Source organism: Falco punctatus (genome assembly GCF_963210335.1).
Source record: "Falco punctatus genome assembly, contig: scaffold_40, whole genome shotgun sequence".
NCBI lineage: Eukaryota > Metazoa > Chordata > Aves > Falconiformes > Falconidae > Falco > Falco punctatus.
This window is the reverse complement of record NW_027660300.1, coordinates 189258-209245: the sequence shown is the minus strand read 5'-3', so window position 1 is coordinate 209245 and position 19988 is coordinate 189258. Positions and strand designations below refer to the sequence as shown.

General features: G+C 53.6%; 1 protein-coding gene and 2 long non-coding RNA genes across 3 annotated transcripts in view; 1 reads left to right on the top strand and 2 right to left on the bottom strand.

The window, feature by feature from the left end:
* Positions 1–19988, top strand: part of LOC308057213 — a 183746-nt gene that overhangs the window by 123215 nt on the left and 40543 nt on the right. The gene's annotated exons all lie outside the window — the stretch shown is intronic.
* LOC308057220 overlaps positions 1–19988 on the bottom strand; it is a 74683-nt gene that overhangs the window by 45113 nt on the left and 9582 nt on the right. The window lies entirely within an intron of this gene.
* Positions 6473–7955, bottom strand: LOC308057206 (olfactory receptor 14C36-like). The gene has a single exon (XM_080411336.1). The coding sequence runs from the start codon at positions 7606–7608 to the stop codon at positions 6667–6669; it is 942 nt and encodes a 313-aa protein (XP_080267462.1). The 5' UTR covers positions 7609–7955; the 3' UTR covers positions 6473–6666.

Below are 19988 nucleotides of genomic sequence, written 5' to 3'. Positions count from 1 at the left end.
ATTTGCTTGCATCAAGCAGCGTCCCGTCTCTCATCGCGGCAGTTGGAGCCCTGCCCCTGTTTCCCTGCAGGCTGTAGGCACCATCTCGCTGCCCTGCCTTGCTCTCACCCCAACATTGCCATGGGCTGGCTGATCCAGGCTCCCTCTGGCTGAGCTCTTGCACCGCAGCAGGACCCCTGGAGTGACAGTTCTTCCTCCCCATAGTCACTCTCCACCATCAGAGCTTGCCTTTGTCACATTTTTTCCTCTCTTGAGATTTTTCCCACTGCCCAGCAAAGCTTTACCATCTCAGAAACTACGCTTCAAGCAGGGAACCCAACCTGTTAGGGTTTTTTTGGTGGTCTTTCCCCTTAAAAAAGTGAAGTCACCTCCACATGGTCTTCCAAACCACATGGCTGCTGCTGGCCTTTCAGCTTTTTCCAGGGACATGACCAAGCCCTGTGCCTGCTGCTGTCCTGTCATGTCCACAGGCAAAATGGACATGACAAGCCCTATCCCAGCCCTTCTCCTGGATGGGGCCTGTGGGGTCCCTTGGCAGAGGGACTGTCCCAGCCACGTTCCTGATGCTGGCCTGTTACCTCCAGAGGCAGAACTGACCTCACAGGCCCCTCGCAGCCAGGCATGTCCTCCTGCATGAGGAGTTCCTGAGACCCAGGTGCCCTCCTAATACCAGTCCCTTCCATCACCCTCCTTTTGTCCAGGGATGTGACCACCAAAAAACAAGTTTGTTTTTCTCAGATTTGTCAAATACATTTCCCGCAATCCATTTCAGTGGAGAAACATTCTTCAGATGAGCTCCTCTATTTGTGTTGACACATTCTATAGATGCTCTTATATCTCTATGGTTTGCTTTTTGGTTGGACTGGCCTTTAACTGCGCAGCTGAGGCAGGGTCAGCTAGAGCAGCCTGCTCAGTAACTGGTCTAGGTAGGCTTCCAAGACCATAGAAGCACAGAAACAGAATCATTGAGGTTGGAAAGGACCTTAAAGATCATCACATCCAACCGTAACCTCAGTATCAGTAAATCATCACTGAACCATGTCCCTAAGCACTGCAACTGTGTATTTCTGAAACACCTCCAGGCTGGAGATTCCCCCAGCTCCCTGGGCAGCCTGTTCCAATGCTTGAGGACCTTTGCAGTGAAGATGTTTTTCCTCATATCCAATCTGAACCTCTCCTGGTGTAACTTGAGGCTGTTGCCTCTTGTCCTGTCACTTGTTATCTGGCAGAAGAGACCTCCCCCCGCTCATCTACAACCTCCTTTCAGGTACTTCTAGAGAGCATAAAGGTCTCCCTGAAGCCTCGCCTGCTCTAGACTGAACAAGCCAAGTCCTCTCAGACCCTCTTCATCCAAGCAAGGCTCCAGACCCTTCACCAGCCTTGTTGCCCTTCTCTGGATACACTCCAGCACCTCAACGTTTCTCTTGAACTGAATGGCCCAAACCACAAACACTTGGTTTGAGGTGTGGCCTCAGCAGTGCCGAGTACAGGGGGTCCATCACTGCCCTGGTCCTGCTGGCCACACTGTTTCTCATACCAGACAGGATGCTATTGGCCTTCTTGGTCATCTGCACACAACTGCTGGCTCATGCTCAACCATCTGTCAATCCTCACCCTCAGGGTGCTTCCCCAGCAGGCAGCCTTCCAGCCACTCTGCCCCAAGCCTGTAGAGTTCTGTGGGGGTGTGGTGAGCCATGTGCAGAACTGGCACTTATCCTGGATGAACTTCATACAACTGGACTCAGCTGAACACTCCAACCTGTGCAGATCCCTCTGCAGAGCTTGACTGCCCTCATGGAGATCAACACTGCCACCCAGTTTGGTGTTGTATGCAAACTCACTGAGGGTGTACTCAATCCAGATCATTGATGGAGTTCTGAAGCAGGACTGGCCTCAACACTGAGCCCATGGATCACCAGTAATTATGGGTCGTCACGTGAGTATCACTCCATTTACTACCCCTCTTGGGGCTTGGCTGTCCAGCCGGCTTTAACCCAGCGTGGAGAACACCCAACGAAGCCATGAGCAGCCAGGTTCTCCAGGAGAATGCAGTGGGAGATGTTGTCCAAGGCTTTTTTAAGGTCCAGGTAGAGAACACCCCCAGGCTTTCCCTCATCCGCTAGGCAGGCCACCTTGTCACAAAATGAGATCAGATTCATCAAGCAGTACCTGCCTTTCATAGATCTGTGCTAGCTCGTCCTGACCTCCTGCTTGTCTTATGCTTGCTGTTGGCTGTTGTTCAGGATGATCAGCTCCACAACCTTCCTGGCACTACGATCAGGTTGACAGTCCTAGGAACCTCTTTTCTACGTTTCTTGCAGGTGGGCACCACTCTGACTAACCCCCAGGCTTCTGGTGCCTCCCCAGTATAGCCAGGAGTCTTGATAGTCACCCCTGGGGTAATGCATTTAGAGAAACAGACCAACGGTTTTCACAGTGTTCCTGCATCACGGCATGTCCATAGCCAAGGACACTTTCCAAAGCACTTTGTCCTCCCTGGACATGAGGTTCACCTGCACCACATGTCCTCTGGGGCTGCAGAGGCAACACAGACAGACATGTCCTCTCCTGCCAGCACTGCACAGTCCAGCCCTTTGTCCCTCTGGTCTTGAGGACAGCTGGGTTTCCTCTCCTTAGGGACATTGCATTTCACCGTTACAGTGCCACCTGCCAACCACCCCAGTATGCTCTGCAGCAAAATTTAGCATGCATTGGACTTTGGGCACTTGGTACCCGCTATTTTTGTTACATGTTTGATCTTGGCCCTGGTGCCACAGCTGAGGTCCAACGCGTCCCTTCTCTGCCATAAAGAACCTAAACCAGGGAGAGCAAGGGGCCAAACTCTTACTTAACCAGCCTGAGGAAGCCTTAGGATCAATGACCTCACATCTTACTGGGGACTTTTCTGACCCCGTGGGTTTACATGGCAAGGGTTTGGGAGCGGTCATGGGGTTTGTAGGGCTGACAAAGGTGAGAAGAGGTCAAGAGTTGGCCCCATGGCCAAGAAAGCCACATTCAGCTGGCTCTGAAATGGACCTGCTACCTCCCTGAGCTCATAAGTAATTCTAGCTGTGAATTCTCTCTGTGAAAAACCAATGCAAGAAAGGCCATAAGACAGTGTGCAGCGTTTGTAAGAGAAAGGCGTGAGAAACAAGGCACAGGAACAGCCCTAGAAACACCAAGTGAGTGAAGAAGGAGGGGGGGCAGTGAGGGAGAGGCTTGCTGGGCTCATGGAGGCCAATAGTCAACCCACTGACCCCGACGTTCACAGGTCAGCACAGTGACAATGTTCCTTTAGGTGTCTGTAGGTTCTTTACATCAGCATTTTAGCATTGCTGCCAGATGGGCCAACAGCTGTGATGCTCAGCTGGATCTGAAACCCTGTGTCACCCCTGTCCACCTTGGCTCCAGCAGCAAAGGAATGATGGAGTCTCATCTCCCAGGGGCAGTGAGGCAGGAGAGCAGCGGAGTGCAGGTGCCAGGCCTCAGGGTGGCAGGCTGTGGCCAATGCTGGGAACTTTCACTGGGCAGTATCACTCAAGGGAGAAGAATTCAGTGCAAGTGGTCACAAGGAGGCCATGAGGCCCCAGGGCCAGAGGACAACTCGTCTTCTCATGGGCCTTGGTGGCAGAAACAATGGCCGTACGCAAGGGGACAACCCTTGGGTTCTCTTGGTGACTTCCAGCCTTGCCGGTGCCCTTTGCCTTCCATCTCACGCTGTCCTACGCTGTCCCACGGCTGCTGCTTTTCCACGGCAGGCTGCAGGCACCCATCTGGCTTCCCCACCTTGCTCTCACCCTGCCCTTGCCACACATGCACTCATGTCTGCCCACCCTCACACGCTGTTCCTGCAAACACACACACATGCACTGATCTCACACTCCTTCTGGACGACGTCTCCCACCACAGCACAAGCCCTTGAGTGACATTTCCTCCTCCTGACCTCCAGTCTCCACTTTCCCAGCTGCACTGGCTGGCAGTGCTTCTCCCTCCTGCTCTTCCCTACCTCCAAGGAAAGCTCCACCACCTGGGAAACCACCCTTCAGGCGGGCATCCCGACCCGTCACCCTCCTTGTGGCCTTTCCCCTGACCATGCCACGGCCTCACCGCGCTCTTCCAAGGCTGCGAGCCTTTCAGCTTCTCGCATAGGCACGAGCAAGCGGTGTGCCTGCTGCTGTGCTGCCATGTTCTCAGGCAGCAGCGACGTGACAAGCAAGAAAGAAGCCCCTCGGTGGAGTGAGCCCAGGTCCTTAGGCAGAGGGGATCTCACAGCCCATGTGCCACCCAGGGGCCTTCTGCTGGCCTGCCCGAGACACGGGCAGATGGAGCTTAACAGCACGTGTCCCAGCCATGAGTCAGGGGCTGCCCTACGCGCTGTTTCAGGCAGAGGTGACCTCACCGCCCCTTTCCCAGGCACATTGCTGCTGTTGGGCTGTCCCCTCCGCAGGCAGAACTGGCCTCACTGCCCCCGTCACAGCCATTGGCTTCCTGCTGGAATGTGAGTCCCTGAGACACAACTGACCACGAGATACCGTCCTCAGCCGTCACCCTCCCCGTGGCCCAGCACCCCAGCAGATAAAGGGAAGCTTCTCTCAGCAAATTTATCTCATGGATTTCCTACCCACCGTTTGGGTGGAAGAACATTCCTCAGGGGAACTGCTCTGTTTCTACTGGACCCTGTTTTGTCTCTGCTTCTGCGCCTCTGTTTTCCCTTCTTCCCCCTGCTATCCCATCCCAACTGAGCTCTCCAGGGAAGTGAGTCAATGACTCCTAGAATATCTCAGGTTGGGAGAGGCCCCTGTAAAGGCCCTTGTCCAGCTGTCCTGCTCAAGGCAGGGTGAACTGGATGGCATCTCTCAAGGGCTCTGCCCACTTTGGCATCATCCACAGAAGGGTCTGAAAGCCACTTTGTCAGCTTGTACTGGGAGACAATAAAGACATTCAACACAGTTGGCCCAACTGCTTGCACTGGAAGATGTCACTAGTCAGTGGCCACCAGGAGGACTTGACCACTGGTGACATTTGGTCTTGAGCCCCTGTGGCGTATGATGCACCGACTCTGGGAGCGGATTGAAGGCACGTAGACACTTGAAGACACCTCAAAGACACTTTATTAAAATTAAGCAAGACTTTTATACCTTTGCAGGGGGCTGACGTGTCAGCCTGTAACTGTGCTCAGCAATTTTCCACTCTGGGCTCTTTTTTTATACAGACACAGCAGCTCAGCAACAACCTTTATCTACAAGGCCACAAGCTCTGCAGACCACTCCCTATCTTCAAGGTTCTCCTCTTGCTCCCATGGCTTCCTTCCAACAAGCATAACTGTGTCTCTCTCCCAAGGTCAGGTTTCGCTCCCTGATGCCGTTGAGCTAGCTCGAGACATAGCCACAAGCCGCCAGCCAACTTCCCACCCACAGTGTCCTCCATTTCTTCACTCCAGAAGTCACCCATCTGCCTATACAGAAAGTGCAGGAGAAAAAGTCAAACCCCTTGCAAAGGTCCAGGTACAAACCATCCCCTTCTTGCCTCAATACGTATGGGTGCAGCAATCCCTTTGATGTCCCACAACTACCTGGAACTGGCTGCAGGAGTATTTCCACCGTCATTTCCCCAGACACTACGGTGAGGATGACCAGCCTGTATTTCTCCCAATTGTCCTTCTTGCTTTTCCTGAACAAAGGCTGGATGTCTGCCTTTTGCCAGGACCCCAGAACCTCCCTGATTACTCGGATACATTTGAGGGCACCATCCAGAAAGGGTGCCGTGATCAGACAGAGGCACTTGCAATGAGCCTGCCCAAGGCGGGTGAGATGAATCTCCCTGGGACAGTGGCCTTTGTTCCTGCAGTCACACACAGGAACGGCGGTGCCCTGGGAGGTGTCCCCACCTCAGCTGGCCTCATGCACTGCTGGCGTGGTTGAACCCCAGCCTCACGCACACAGGGGTGCTCAGAGGCACGAGCCCGTCCCTGGCACGTGCGTAGGCAGAGCACTGCAGCGGGCACAGTGACTGCCTGGCCTCCTGCTGCCCCTGCCAGAGGCTGGCAGCACCTCAGCCCGGGGGTGTCGCGCCCTGCTCGGCACCTCGCGGAGATGGCCCTCGTCATGAGCAATGGGCACGGGGACCTCGGTTCAAGGAAGCACGTTGCAGTGCTGCATTCAGGTGGTCTCCACAAATCCATAGCATTTGATGGAGGCCAGCACCGTCACAGAGTGCCCGTTGCCTGCCCCTGCCTGCGCTCACAGGACTGCCACGCAGCACGGCAGTGACCAAGCTGCCAGAGCACTCAGGCCTTACACCAAGGCAGGGGGTCAGAAGGGGAGTGTGGAGGTAGAAGGAGGACAGTATTGGAGAGCCTAAAGGGGTGGTGTTCCCTGGTACTGCTGCCATGCGAGGAACCTTTTAAACCTTCATCTATGGACACAGGAACTGTCCCTGCAGCCTTCCAAGAAAGGCCTTGGATGAAAGAATCCCAGGAAAAACATAGTGGTTTAATGGCCCTTTGGCTTTGTTAGATGAAGAGAGAGCAGGGCACCTTCAGAAAAGAAAATCACAGAGGGAATTAGAATGGGGACGACAAATTTATCAGAAATGAAATACCATGAGCAACTACAACACATTCAGAAGACAGTCTGGGTCTGTGATGAATTACATTATAAATGCTATTCAAAATTTTATTCCTTCAGAAGAAGATACAGCTATCAGTTTGCACATTGCACCCTTGAGCTCCTGGTTCCTTATGCTGTAGATGAGGGGGTTCAGTGCTGGAGGCACCACCGAGTACAGAACTGCCACCACCAGGTCCAGCGATGGGGAGGAGATGGAGGGGGGCTTCAGGTGGGCAAACATGGCAGTGCTGACAAAGAGGGAGACCACGGCCAGGTGAGGGAGGCACGTGGAAAAGGCTTTGTACCGTCCCTGCTCAGAGGGGACCCTCAGCACAGCCCTGAAGATCTGCATGTAAGACAGAACAATGAAAACAAAACAGCCAAATAATAAAGAGGCACCAGCCACAATTAGCCCCACTTCCCTGAGGTAGGTGTGTGAGCAGGAGAGCTTGAGGATCTGTGGGATTTCACAGAAGACCTGTCCCAGGGCATTGCCTTGGCAGAGCGGCAGTGACAGTGTATTGGCCGTGTGCAGCGCAGCATAGAGAAACCCACTGGCCCAGGCAGCTGCTGCCATGTGGACACAAGCTCTGCTGCCCAGCAGGGTCCCGTAGTGCAGGGGCTGGCAGATGGCCACAAAGCGGTCATAGGCCATGACGGTGAGGAGAAAATACTCTGCTGAAAGGAAAAAGACAATCAGGAAGAGCTGTGCAGCACATCCTGAGTAGGAGATGTCCCTGGTGTCCCAGAGGGAGTTGGCCATGGCTTTGGGGACAATAGTGGAGATGGATCCCAGGTCGATGAGGGAGAGGTTGAGGAGGAAGAAGTACATGGGGGTGTGCAGGTGGTGGTCGCACACTACGGTGGTGATGATGAGGCCGTTGGCCATGAGAGCAGCCAGGTAGATGCCCAGGGAGAGCCAGAAGTGCAAGAGCTGCAGCTCCCGCGTGTCTGCCAATGCCAGGAGGAGGAACTGGGTGATGGAGCTGCTGTTGGACATCTGCTGCCTCTGGCATATGATCCTGTCACAGGAGAAGAAGACAGTGATAATTTAGGGGAGACTTCTGCAAGCAAAATCAAAGCCATTTCCCACAGACCATCCCCCTGTCACACACAGACATCCCTCTCTTTTCTCGGAGACCTTCCTGCAGCTGTGTGGCTGCAGCCCTGCTTGGTGCTGGCCGTGTGGGCGATGAAGAGCAGGGCATCTGCCCACGGGCTCTTGACCAGCCAGCCCCACTCTGCAGCAGTGGGTGGGGGCAGGGACCAGTCCTGGTGTTTAACTTTGTCCTGTGAAACCAGTGCCAACGCAGAAGGGCTGCTCAGCGTCTGCAGCGCCAGTGCTAAGGAACGGGAAGGGTGAAGGCATTTTAAGGGAGTTTTAGTTTTTTTCACAGCTCCCCCATCTCTCCTGTTCAGTATTCTCGGATGTCAGAAAAGCAGAGCATTTTTGCTGCCCTCAGGTGGAACAGAGTGAGGTCTGTGAGGCAAGAGGATTGCCTGTGGGTGAGGGCACAGTGAGGGGAGGTGGTCTGTCCTGCTGGTTCCCAGTTTCTATGGGCTTGCACCTTCCTGAGATGAATGGTGGCCACACTCCCATGTTACCCTGAAATACCACAAGGCACTGCTGAGAACAGACTGACCCACCACAGACCAGTAAAGGTTGTAGGCTTTCATCAGAACTCAGCATCCCACCCACAGCCAAGGATACACAGCTCATTTCACCCACCCCAACAGCGTTTTCTCCATCACAGAAACTCTACGCCTCTACGTGGGGCTTTCAGATCACTAATGGGTGCGAGGGGACAGGTTTCCATTCTGGAGGGCAACGCGCTGCTTGGAAGGGAACTTCAAGGAGGTAGCCAAGTGCCCTAACAAGAGCATCAGGTTCAGGGAGAACCAGCCCATTGCCCAGCCCCACACAGGGCATTGCCCACAGCCCCACAGCTGAGAGGAAAGCTGGGACACTTGTTCCCATGGACACACCTGCAGGAGAGGACCCACAAGGTCAGAGTGTGACTCTGCAGCTGAAACACCCATCCCCAGAGAGCCTGACAGCAAGAGCTAGAGAATAAAACCAACACCAAAAGGCAGAGAAAGAAGTAAAATTTCACTGATGGTCTAGGTAAGAGTGTCCAGGGCGAGCGTGCCAGGCACTGAGGGCAGCGTTGCCCTTGCCCAGCTCTGCTCGCCACCTCCCACACACCAACATTGCCGGGCAGCTGCTCTCAGCCCCTGTGCTCTGCAGAGGGACCGGGGCACGTGGCTGCAGAGCTGCACCGCGGCTCTGCTGGAGCTCTGGCTGCAGAGGGGGTGGCTCACACCTCGGGACCCCCAGCCCTGAGGGCAGAGGCTTTGCTGGGGGGAGAGCAGCCAGGGGGATGCCTCAGAGAAAGGGGTCTGCACTGCACATGGTCAGAGAGAGCTTTCTGATTCTGCTTTCAACAACAATTCTGTCTGAAGTTTCCTACCAGTCCTTGCAATATCCTGGATGTCAGGAGATTTTCCTTGTGGGAGGTATCTCCCTGTGCCAGGTCTTTCCCTGTCAGCGCTCACAGACCACATCTCTGCCTCTGTGCACTGGCCCCGCACAAACGTGCCTCTCTGCAGGGCACTGGCTGGGCGCAGGGTCCTGTCCGCAGCGGGAAAAGGGCAGCTCAGAACGACCCTGATGGCTCCAGCAAAGGTGCTGCTGCTGCTGTTCATAGGCGGAGGAGTGGCTGAGGGCACTTCAGGAGGCTCCTGGCAGACCTCCTCATCACTCACAGTTACAGCTGGCAGTCTCAGGGACATCTTCAAACTCGAGATCTCCATTAACATTTCTGCCTTCCCTCTCCTGCCCCCAACAACAGAAAACTGAAAACACAGATTGAGGAGAGCCCTGGATTTATCACAGCAATCCCTGCGCTGACCTTCGATACGAAAAGTCTAATCCAGACACATTCTGAGGGTAACCTATCCTTGTAAGCAGCGCTCAGCCATGCAGCACACTCTCAACAGCAGAGAGATCCTTCCCTCTCGGGGCTCAGTCCATATGCCCCCAGAGCTGTGGGGAGCCCCCCGGCAGGCTGAGAGCTGCCCCTGGCAGGCGGCAGAGCCCCTGCCCCAGCACACAGCCCCCGCGGCTGCAGGGACCCTGCTGGCAAGGACAGCCCTGGGCACCCCTGCCTGCACAGCCACCTTCACAGCCCTGCAGCCGGCCCTGGCACAAGGCAGCCCACATGCCCTGGCCCTCCCACGCTGCAGCAGGGAAGCCCTGCTCTGCAGCACACTGGCCTCCTCCACAGCAAAAGGCTCCCACACGGTCCCACAGGCTGGGGGGGCCCCAGCTGCTGCAGACCTGGCTAGCAACTGCAGAGGCATTGCCCTGCAGCCACACACTTACCGGCTCAAGGGCTCTACAGATTTCTCCAGCAGGGAGCTCTCAGCAGCCTCCCACCAAGGTCTGCTTTTGAGCTCTCCCTGCCTCCCTCCTCTGCCCCTCTGGGCTCCCTCCAGCTGTCCCTGGGGCTGCAGGGGAACCTGATGGGCAGCAGGATGAGGCAATCCCTCATGGGCCTTGCCTCACCTGGGGGGACACACTTATTTCCAGCACTGGCAATTCCCTTACTAGAAAAAGTTTTCTGCATGAGCATCAACTTTTGTTAACCCTTCCGTAGCCAGCACTGAAGGAAGACTGCAGCAAAGGATCCAAGTACTCCTAACGGAGCGTGTGTGTACGTGTGTGTCTGGTGGTTCTGCAGGCAGGGCAGGGAGGATGTCCTCAGTGCTTCAGTAAGCCCTGCAGAGCCCATTGCAGCACTTCATTGCACAGTCCGAGGGCTCAAGACTCAGCTCTCCTTTGCCCAGGCCACGTCTCTGCTAACTGAAGCAAAGCCTTTGCACCCACGGGCTCGGGGACACTTGGTACCAGTTGCCTTATGGCCAGGCAGAGCTGGGCTGGTGCCACAGCTGGGGGGCTTCAGCCCAGTGTGCAGCAGTGCTTTCACACTAAGACGAGGGGGTTCCTCAGACTCTTGGTTTTAATGAGCCGGCCAGTTTCCGAAGACAGACGAGACCCTTGTGTCTGACCAACCTGCCCACGACCTGTGCTTTGACAGCCCACTGTATCCGAGGGTGACTCTACCAACCTATCCAGGAACCCCGCTAACAGCATCATTGAGTCAGAGCCCTTAAAACCCCTACTCACATCTCCAGAGACTTATAGAAAATGAACTTCAGCTGAAGATTTTTATTATGCAAGTTTGTGACAGAGTAAGGTTCAAGGAATGCCAGTAATGGTAGACTGACTGCAAAACACGCTTAAAGCAACATCCTGAGCAACAGCTACCGTGAGTTCGTGCTAGCATAAAGTTCTTACCCTATAGGCGTCCCTAGGGGGAATGACAGGTAGAGCCCATCCACTGATCCCAGAAGTTCCCATGGAGTCTCCACTCACTTATCCCCTCATTGTCCACTTTGACACTTCATAGCACATTGCTTATTCATTTACCTACACGGGATAGGTTACAGGTTTCTCACTCGTGATGTACATTAGTGCTCACCCTCAGGCAGCACCACGGAAGGCTTTCACTGACTGCACATGCTCCCCAAGCGGGGTTTTGCCCTCGTTTGAGGGCTGTTTGACATGGAGGTTGCAATCTGTCACTACCACAGTTACCTTTGTCTTACTATTGACTGGGGGTTTTTTGGTTTGTGTTTTTGGTTTTTAGGTGTGTTAGGTGGTTTTACAGGCAGGGGCGGGGAGGATGTCTTCAGTGCTTCAGTAAGCCCTGCAGAGCCCATTGCAGCACTTCATTGCACAGTCCGAGGGCTCAAGACTCAGCTCTCCTTTGCCCAGGCCACGTCTCTGCTCTGAAGCAAAGCCTTTGCACCCACGGGCTCGGGGACACTTGGTACCAGGTTGCCCTGTGGCCAGGCAGAGCTGGGCTGGTGCCACAGCTGGGGGGCTTCAGCCCAGATGTGCAGCAGTGCCCTCAGCCAGGGGCCCACGCAGAGGCAGCTGGAGCCCGTCCTGTTACAGACAGAGCTGTGACACTGAGGGAACCAAGTGCCAGGGCAGGTGGCAGAGCTCAGCACAGCTGCTCGGCAAGGACAGCAGCCTCCAACAGGTCCAACATTGAAAATGGAGTTTATGCTTGTGGGGCAATTCCAGGGCACCCGAAGGAGCGTTCCCTCCTTCTGCACAGGCCACAGCCTGCCAGTGTGTGACCTGGGGCCTGCACTCTGCTGCTCTCCTGCCTCACTCCCCCTGGGAGATGAGACTCCACCGTTTCTTTGCTCCTAGAACCAAGGTGGACACGAATGATGCAGGGTTTCAGATCCAGGGGAGCATCACAGCTGCTGGCCCATCTGGCAGCTGTGCTAGAATGCCGATGCAAAGTGCCTGCAGACACCTAAGGGAGCATTGTCACTGTGCTGCCCTGTGACTGTCAGCGGGTGGTTACTTGACCCCTGGCTTGCAGGATCCCACCAAGCCTCTGTCTCGCGGCTCCCCTCCTTCTTCACTCACCTTGATGTCTATAGGGTTGTTCTCTCACATAATTCTCACTCCTCTCCCGTTGTGTTTGGTCCTTTCTGCCATAGGGGATCACAGAGGTGCCACTAGAATTGCTCCTTGGCTCAGGTTTGGGCAGGGGCTGGTCCATTTTGGAGTCAAATGAAAGTGGCTGTTATGGCCGTGGAGTCAGCTCTTGGTCTCTTCTCACCTCTGCCAGCCCTACAAACACCTCCAAACCATTCCCAAACCCCTGCCATGTAAACCCACAGGATCTCTAAATTCCCCAAGAAGATGTGAGGTTATTGATCCTAAGGCTTCCTCACGCTGCTTAAATAAGACTTTTCCCCTTCCTCTCCCTGATTTAGTTTATTTCAGAGCAGAGTTACCCTGAACCACACCTGTGTCACCTGGGCCAAGCGCAGACATGTAACAACAAAAATAATAATGGGTACCAAGTGTCCAAGGTCCCATGCAAGCAAAATGTTTGGCTGCAGAGCATGCTGGGGTGGTGGGCAGAGGTCACTGTGAAGGTGAAATGAGATGTCCCAAAGGAGAGCAATCCATGCTGTCCCTGGGACCAGAGACATGCAGGGCTGGACTGTGCAGTGCTGCAGGAGAAGGCATTGCTGCCAGTGATGCCTCTGCAGCCCCAGAGGACATGTGGTTCCGGTGAACCTCATACCCAGAAAGGACAAGGTGCTTTTGATTGTGTCCTTTACCATGGACATCCCGTGATGCAGGGACACTTTGAAAATCATTGGTGTTTCTCTATTGCCTCACCACAGCGATGACTTTCAACAGTGCTGGCTAACTGGGGAGGCCCAAGAAGGCTGAATGTTAGTCAAGTGGTGCCCACCTACAAGAAGGGTAGGAGGGAGGATCGGGATAACTACAGGCCTGTCAACCTGATCTTAGTGCCAGGGAAGGTTGTGGAGCTGATCATCCTGAGCGCCATCGCACAGGAGCCGCAGGAAAACCAGGAGGTCAGGACCAGCCTGCATGGGTTTATGAAAGGCAGGTCCTGCCTGATGAATCTGATCTCCTGCTGGGACAAGGTGGCCTGCCCAGTAGATGAGGGAAAGGCTGTGCATGCTGTCTACCTGGACCTTAGGAAAGCCTTTTGGCTCCACCTCCCACTGCATTCTCCTGGAGAAACTGGCTGCTCATGGCTTCGGTGGGTGTTCTCCACGCTGGGTTAGAGCTGGCTGGACAGCCAAGCCCCAAGAGGGGGAGTAAATGGAGTGACATCCAGGTGACGATGGCCCATAAGCAGTGGCGTTCCCCAGGGCTCAGTGCTGGGGCCAGTCCTGTTTCAGAACTTCATCAGTGACCCAGACAAGGGGATTGAGTGCACTTTCAGTGAGTTTGCATACAACATCAAGTTGCGTGGCAGTGTTGATCTCCATGAGGGTAGTAAAGCTCTGCGGAGGCATCTGCACAGGTTGGATAATTTGGATGAGTCCAGTCGTATGAGGTTCAACCAGAAGTGCCAGTTCTGTACTTGGGTCACAACAGCCCCACACAAGGCTACAGGCTTGGGCCAGAGTGTCTGGAAGGCTGCCTGCTGGGGAAGCACCCTGAGGGTGAGGACTGACAGATGATTGAGCATGAGCCAGCAGTTGTGTGCAGATGACCAAAAAGGCCAATAGCATCCTGTCTGGTATCAGAAAGAGCGTGGCCAGCAGGACCAGAGCAGTGACGAACCCCCTGTACTCGGCACTGCTGAAGTCAAACCTGAAACAACGTGTTTCTGTTTTGGGCTCCTCACTTCAAGAGAAACGTTGAGGTCCTGGAGCATTTCCAGAGAAGGGCAACAAAACTGGTGAAGGGTCTGGATCCCTGCTTGGATGAAGAGTGACTGAGGGGACTTGAGTTGTTTAGTGTGGGTAGTAGGAGGCTCAGGGGGGACCTTACTGCTCTCTAGAAGTACCTGAAAGGAGGTTGTAGATGGGGTGGGTAGGAGTCTTCTGCCAGATAACAAGTGACAGGACAAGAGGCAAGAGCCTCAAGTTACACCAGGAGAGGTTCAGATTGGATATGAGGAAAAACATCTTCACTGCAAAGGTGCTCAAGCATTGGAACCAGTGAGCTGGTGGAATCACCAGCCCTGGAGGTGTTTCAATAGAGGTAGATGCAATTCTTCATGGCATGATTTAGTGATGGAATTGGCCGTCCTGAGTTTACATTTGGATTTGATGATCTTTAAGGTCTTTTCCAAGCTAAATGATTCTCTGTTTCTGTGCTTCTATGATATTGCAAGCCTACCTAGACAAGTTGCTGAGAAAGTTGGTTTAGGTGACCCTGCCTCAGCTGGAGGGGTGGACTCGATGACCTCCAGAGGTCAGTCCAACCTGAAAAAACACCATAGAGCTATAAAGGCATATATAAAATGCGTCAACACAAATAGAGGGTCTGAGATGAAGATGAGCTTGTGGGAAATGGCTTGTGGGAAAGATATTTGACAAATCTGATGAAACAAGCATGCTTTTCTGTGGTCAGGACCTGGGCCAGAATGAGGGTGATGGAGGGGTGTGGTATTGGGAGGGAAAAACGGTCTCAGGAACTCCTCATGCAGGAGGACGTGCCTGGCTGTGAGGGGCCTGTGAGGTCAGTTCTGCCTCTGGAGGTGACAGGCCAGCATCAGGAACGTGGCTGGGACAGTCCCTCTGAAAATGGACCCCATAGCCCCATCCAGGAGAAGGGCTGGGATAGGGGTTGTTTTTGCCTCGGGACATGATGGGACAGCAGCAGGCACACGGCTTGGTCATGTCCCTGGGAGAAGCTGAAAGGCAGCAGCAGTTACGTGGTTTGGGAGACCATGTGAGTATTCCTTCTCTCTGGTGAGAGAGCAGAGCATAAGAAAAGGCTTCCTGGCTGCATTCCCTGCTGGAAGGGTATTTTCTGAGATGGTAAAGCTTTCCTGGGCAGGGGAAAACAGCAGGAGAGAGGAAAAAATGTCACCAAGTTTCAACTAGGAAAGCAGAGACTGGAGCTCAGCAGGAAGAACTGTCACTCCAGGGGTCCTGCTGCGGTGCGAGGGCTCAGCCAGAGGGAGCCTGGATCAGCCCATGGTTTGTGTTTCAAGGAACAGCCGGTGAGAGTGGAGGTACCTCAGCAAAGGTATGGCAATGTTGGGGTGAGAGCAAGGCAGGGCAGCGAGATGGTGCCTACAGCCTGCAGGGAAACAGGGCCAGGGCTCCAAGCATGCAGGACAGCCTATGGTGGGGATGGCAGAGGGCACTGGCAAGGCTGGAAGGCACCAGTAGAACCCAGGTCTGTGTCCCCTTGGCTGTGGCAGCTGTCTCTGCCTCTGAGGGCCATGACAAGACATGATGTCCTCACGGCACTGGGGCATCGTTGCCTCCTTGCAGCCCCATGGGGAAGCTGGAGGTTGCTGTGCCATTGCTGTCCTTCACTGGGCATTGGATGCCCACCTTCCATGGTCCCCAGGAAGAGCCCTGAGCCCTGTGTGAGGGACAGCACCGACCTCCCCACAGGCTGCAGGTCACGGCTTGGCCTTTCTGCTTCATCAAGCAAGCCAAGGCTTTGCTCAGCAGCAGAGCTGCCTGCACAGCGCCTTTGCCTTCCTGCCCTCACAGCCTCCAAGGATGGGCTCTAACAAGGCCATGGGGAGGCTTTCTCAGCCATGGACCTCAGCGGGGCACATTAACGCTTCCAGGGGCTGTGGGCTTTGCTCCTGACTTGGTGTTCTTGAGAGGTTTCTTCAGTCTCCTCTGAACACCTGAAGTCCACAGCACCACAGACACCCTGGGCTCATGACGAGGCAGAAAGCCCTGACAAGCCCAGTCTCCTCCATCAGGGACATCTGGTCTTCAAGTTTGGCTCCTACACTTCATGAGATAAGTTTCAGCCGTACAGTGAAAGAGAAAGGCAGGCAATGAGCACTTTGGGGAATTGATAGAAGGCTTTTCCAATTGCTATTGATGCACAGTGTCTCCTGAGGAGGTGCAGACAGGTAGGAAAAGCAGTCCCTGGAGCTAATCACTGCGTGGACAGCCTTGCTCCTCAGCTCTCCAGCCCCACGATTTCTGTCCTCAGCTCCATGAGACTTACATCACTTTACATCAGACTTCTTCAACCAACTCTGCAGCTGAATATAGCAAATTCTTGGCAGTAATTATTGGCTGCTTTCCTTAGAGAACAGCTTGTACACAGGAATAAAAGAGGGATTAATTATCGTGTGTGTGTGGGGGGGTGGTAGTGGGTTAGAAATTAATAAATAAAAAATACATTTCTCAGCTGTATAATTGTTAGTTCAAGCAAATCCCCATGAGGTCTATTGCCACTACTGAAGAGTTGCCCATAGGGAAAATTACAGACACTACTGAAAGACAGTCCAGCTTTTCCTCTCTGAACCTTAAAGCAGAAGATACATAGGCAAAATGGATTGGAGTGATCAAAGAGAAAGAGGAGGAAGGTATCTGGAGATGAACTTCTTAACCCATAGTTGTAAATCAGGAAACCAGGACATCAGAATATTCCAATTGACTTCAATTTCATAGAAGGCGCAAACTTTCTGGAACTCACGACAAATATTAGAATGTTTTCCAATTTTTTTTTTTTACACATGTATCTGTAGAAATTCTCCCACTTTGATCTACGTATACGCAACAACTGGTATTAAAACCAGCACAGACTCTGCCTTCAGACGCCAGCTTCATATCTAATGCCATTCCAATTTGCACAGCTCTCGGGGCTATTTCTCACACTTCTTCCTGCAAAGCCTTCATGGCACCTGCAGGGTCCTTGGCCATCTCTTCCATTGCTGTGCATCTCGTTATCGCTGCCTTCTCCAATTCAGGAACCGCTAATCAAGGAGTAACCGAGGCCACACGCAGGCTGATGGTCTGGGCTATCATTATGACACCCATTACATCTGAGAAGCTCATAGGCCACTAGGAGGCACGTGGCCATGAAGGCGAGTTTGAGGTCCCTGGAGTGTCCCGTTCCCTTGGGGGATTGGCCATCAGCAGCCCAGCTGGTTATGGCTGCAGTAAGAAAGGCACTTGGACTCTGAGACAAAGTGTCATTTCAAATGGCCTTGGTTAGAGCAAACTCTCTACACACAGAGACAACCGTGTCAGCTGTATGCCGTCCCTTCCCAGGCCGGGAACACGGAGTTTACAGCGTTGGGAGAGTGGTGCAGCAAGTGGTGCAGATCCTGCCTGCAGAAGGCTTATCCCACATTGTCTCCTGTGAGCTCTTGAAGTGTTTTGTGCCAGGGAAACCCATTCTAGTCATCACTTCTCGTGTTCTAAGAGGAGATGTTCACTTGGGAGTTGGTAACTGCAGTCCCAGACAAAGGTAAGGGCGTGCGGTTGGCCATTCACCAGCAGCTTCCTGCAGATTTCTTCTTCCAATATGGCTTGTTCTGCAAGCCAGGGACACACTCAGCACAGCTCCGCCTGAAGGCCAAGAGGTACATGGAGCACAGCACAGGCCTGCTCAGGTTTCCTGTGACACTCATCACTAAGTCCTGCATGTGCAAAGGTCTTCTGCTCAGATTCTCTCAACCTCCTGACGAAGGTTAGAAGGAGAACGACATCTCCTTTAGACCGCTAGAGAAAGGGACCTTTACTTGAAGGCCTTGGTTGAAGGGAAAGTGGAAGATGATCTGCAGGAGCGGGCTGGAAACTAGGACCATGCGTGGCAATCAGTTAGCTGAAGGGAATGTGCTCGAGCTTGGAGGTCAATAACCCTGGGAAGACAAGGAGTGTGAATAGACACAACAATTAACATGCTGAGCCATGCTGAGAGAGCATAGGGGAGTGGGGGATGGATGCTGGGAAGGAAAGGTAACACCTTGCTGTTAATTGATGGTGGTTAACCATGAGTTGGGGATTGCCTAGGATGCAATGCTTACCTTCAAGAACCAATCTGTTTAAACCATGCAGCTTCAAGAGCCAATCTGTTTAAAACGCGCAGCTTCTGAAATGTATATAAACTCGTGCTACTGTACAATAAATTGACATTGGCTTGTATCACCCTGCGTCCCGTCAATCCATCGCAGCAATGATCCCTGACCAACATGGCACAAACGCTTTCTGGACTTGTTTTGAACAAAAGACAAGGCAGGAATGGTGAAAAATGTGGACGGCACCTTTCAGTCAAGAATGGGTGACTCTGGTAAAGTAGAAATCAAGAGCAAGTCAACAAGACAAACTGTAGCAGGGCTGAGTAGAGAGGAAAGATCCCCTCCACCAACCCTTGGGCAGTGCTCTTCCTAATGCAGCCCAGGATGCCATGGGCCTTATTTGAAAGGTGCAAAGCCAGGAGAAGAGGAGGCTTTGGGGACACCTAATCACAGCCTTCCCATATCTTCTTGGGTCATATCAGCAGGAAAAGGCAGCCAGGGTCTTGCCTCTTGTGCGTGACGGGACTGTGAGGGCCAATGGGCATCAGCTGAAGCAGGGGAAGACAATGTCCTTCCCCATGAAGACAGTCAAGCAGTGGAGCAGATGTCCCACAGAGCTTGTGCCATGTCCATCCTTGGAGCTTTTCAAGCCCCACTTGAAGGAAAGCCTGAGCTACTTGCTTCAACCCCATAACTGATCGTTCTCTGAGCAGCACGTAGGCCTGGACACCTCCGGAGGTCCCTTCCAGCATGAATGATTCTGGATCTGCATCCACCATGGATCTTGCCTTCATGATGGCAGGGAAATCACTCCGGTTTCCAGCAGCGGTTGAAGCCTAACAGAAAGTGTGTCAGATGACCTGCGACGTTCTTTTCCCACTCCAAGCTTTGCTGCTCAGATGCAGGGCTGCTTGGCTGCTTCCTATGGATTCCTGTTCTTCACCCTTTCCTACCTTTTTCCCTCCTTTCCCATGCACAATTGCTTCTCGGTGACCACCCTTGTATCCTCCCATGCAAGTAGCCCACCTCTCCTTTCCCTTTCCTCCCTGGCCATTGGCTGTCCTCCTTTGCTGATTCTGAGATTTTCACCATAGGTGGCCACTCAGAAGAAGGATTGATCATCCCCCTTGACTCAGCATCATCCCCCTTGACACAGCACTGTTGTGGCCACATCCGGGTGATCTGTGCCTGGGCTTGGAGGTTTCTCATTCTGGAGGAGGGAGGAAAAACTGGAGAGGCTGTGGAGGATGCCTGCCTGGATGGAGCCTGTGGAGACAGACTGAAGGTCCTCAATGTCTTGAGACAGGCAAAGGGGAGCCTCAGGGCACCACAGGAATAGCATGCACCTGCTTGAAGGGGGGTGTCACAGATAAGGGAGTGATTCCTGATAGTGACAGGAAGAGAAAACCTCCGCAAAGTGCTGCTTGGAAAGGTAAGATTGGATGTGAAGAGAAAGAAATGTCCCTCTGAGGGTTGCCCTCTGATGCCAGAGTTCACCCAGAGGGTGCCTGGATTGTCCCATGGCTTTGAGCTTCAAGGAACAAGCAGGGAGGAGGGGAAAAACTTGAGAAAAGGCAGAGAAATGCGGGTGTGAGGGCTGGGTAGGAAAGCAAGGAAGAGTCCAACCCCCAGAGTAGAAAGAGGTGCCACATGGACAGTGTAGGGCAACTTGCAGTGGAGATGGCCCAGGGCTGCAGCAAGGCCGAATGGCCCCACAGGGGGCTGAGGCCTCTGTCCCCCTGGAAATGGCAGCTGCCCATGCCACCAAGGCCTGTGACAGGAAACTGGATTTGGAGGGTCTTCTCTTCTGCCCTCCAAGAGCCTGGGGGTCAGGGCTTGGCCTTTCTGCTTCATAAAAAAATCCAAATGTGTTTTGCAGCATTACAGCCACCGACACAGTACCTTTGCCTACCTGCAGGTCTGGCCTCTAATTAGCTCCTCTAACGAGTCCATGGGGACGCTTTGTCAGCGATGGCCCTCAGCGGGACCCATCAATGTTTGAAGG

Excerpts from the sequence above, each read along its gene's own strand:
- LOC308057206 (XM_080411336.1), bottom strand. The coding sequence starts at position 7,608 with ATGTCCAACAGCAGCTCCATCACCCAGTTCCTCCTCCTGGCATTGGCA.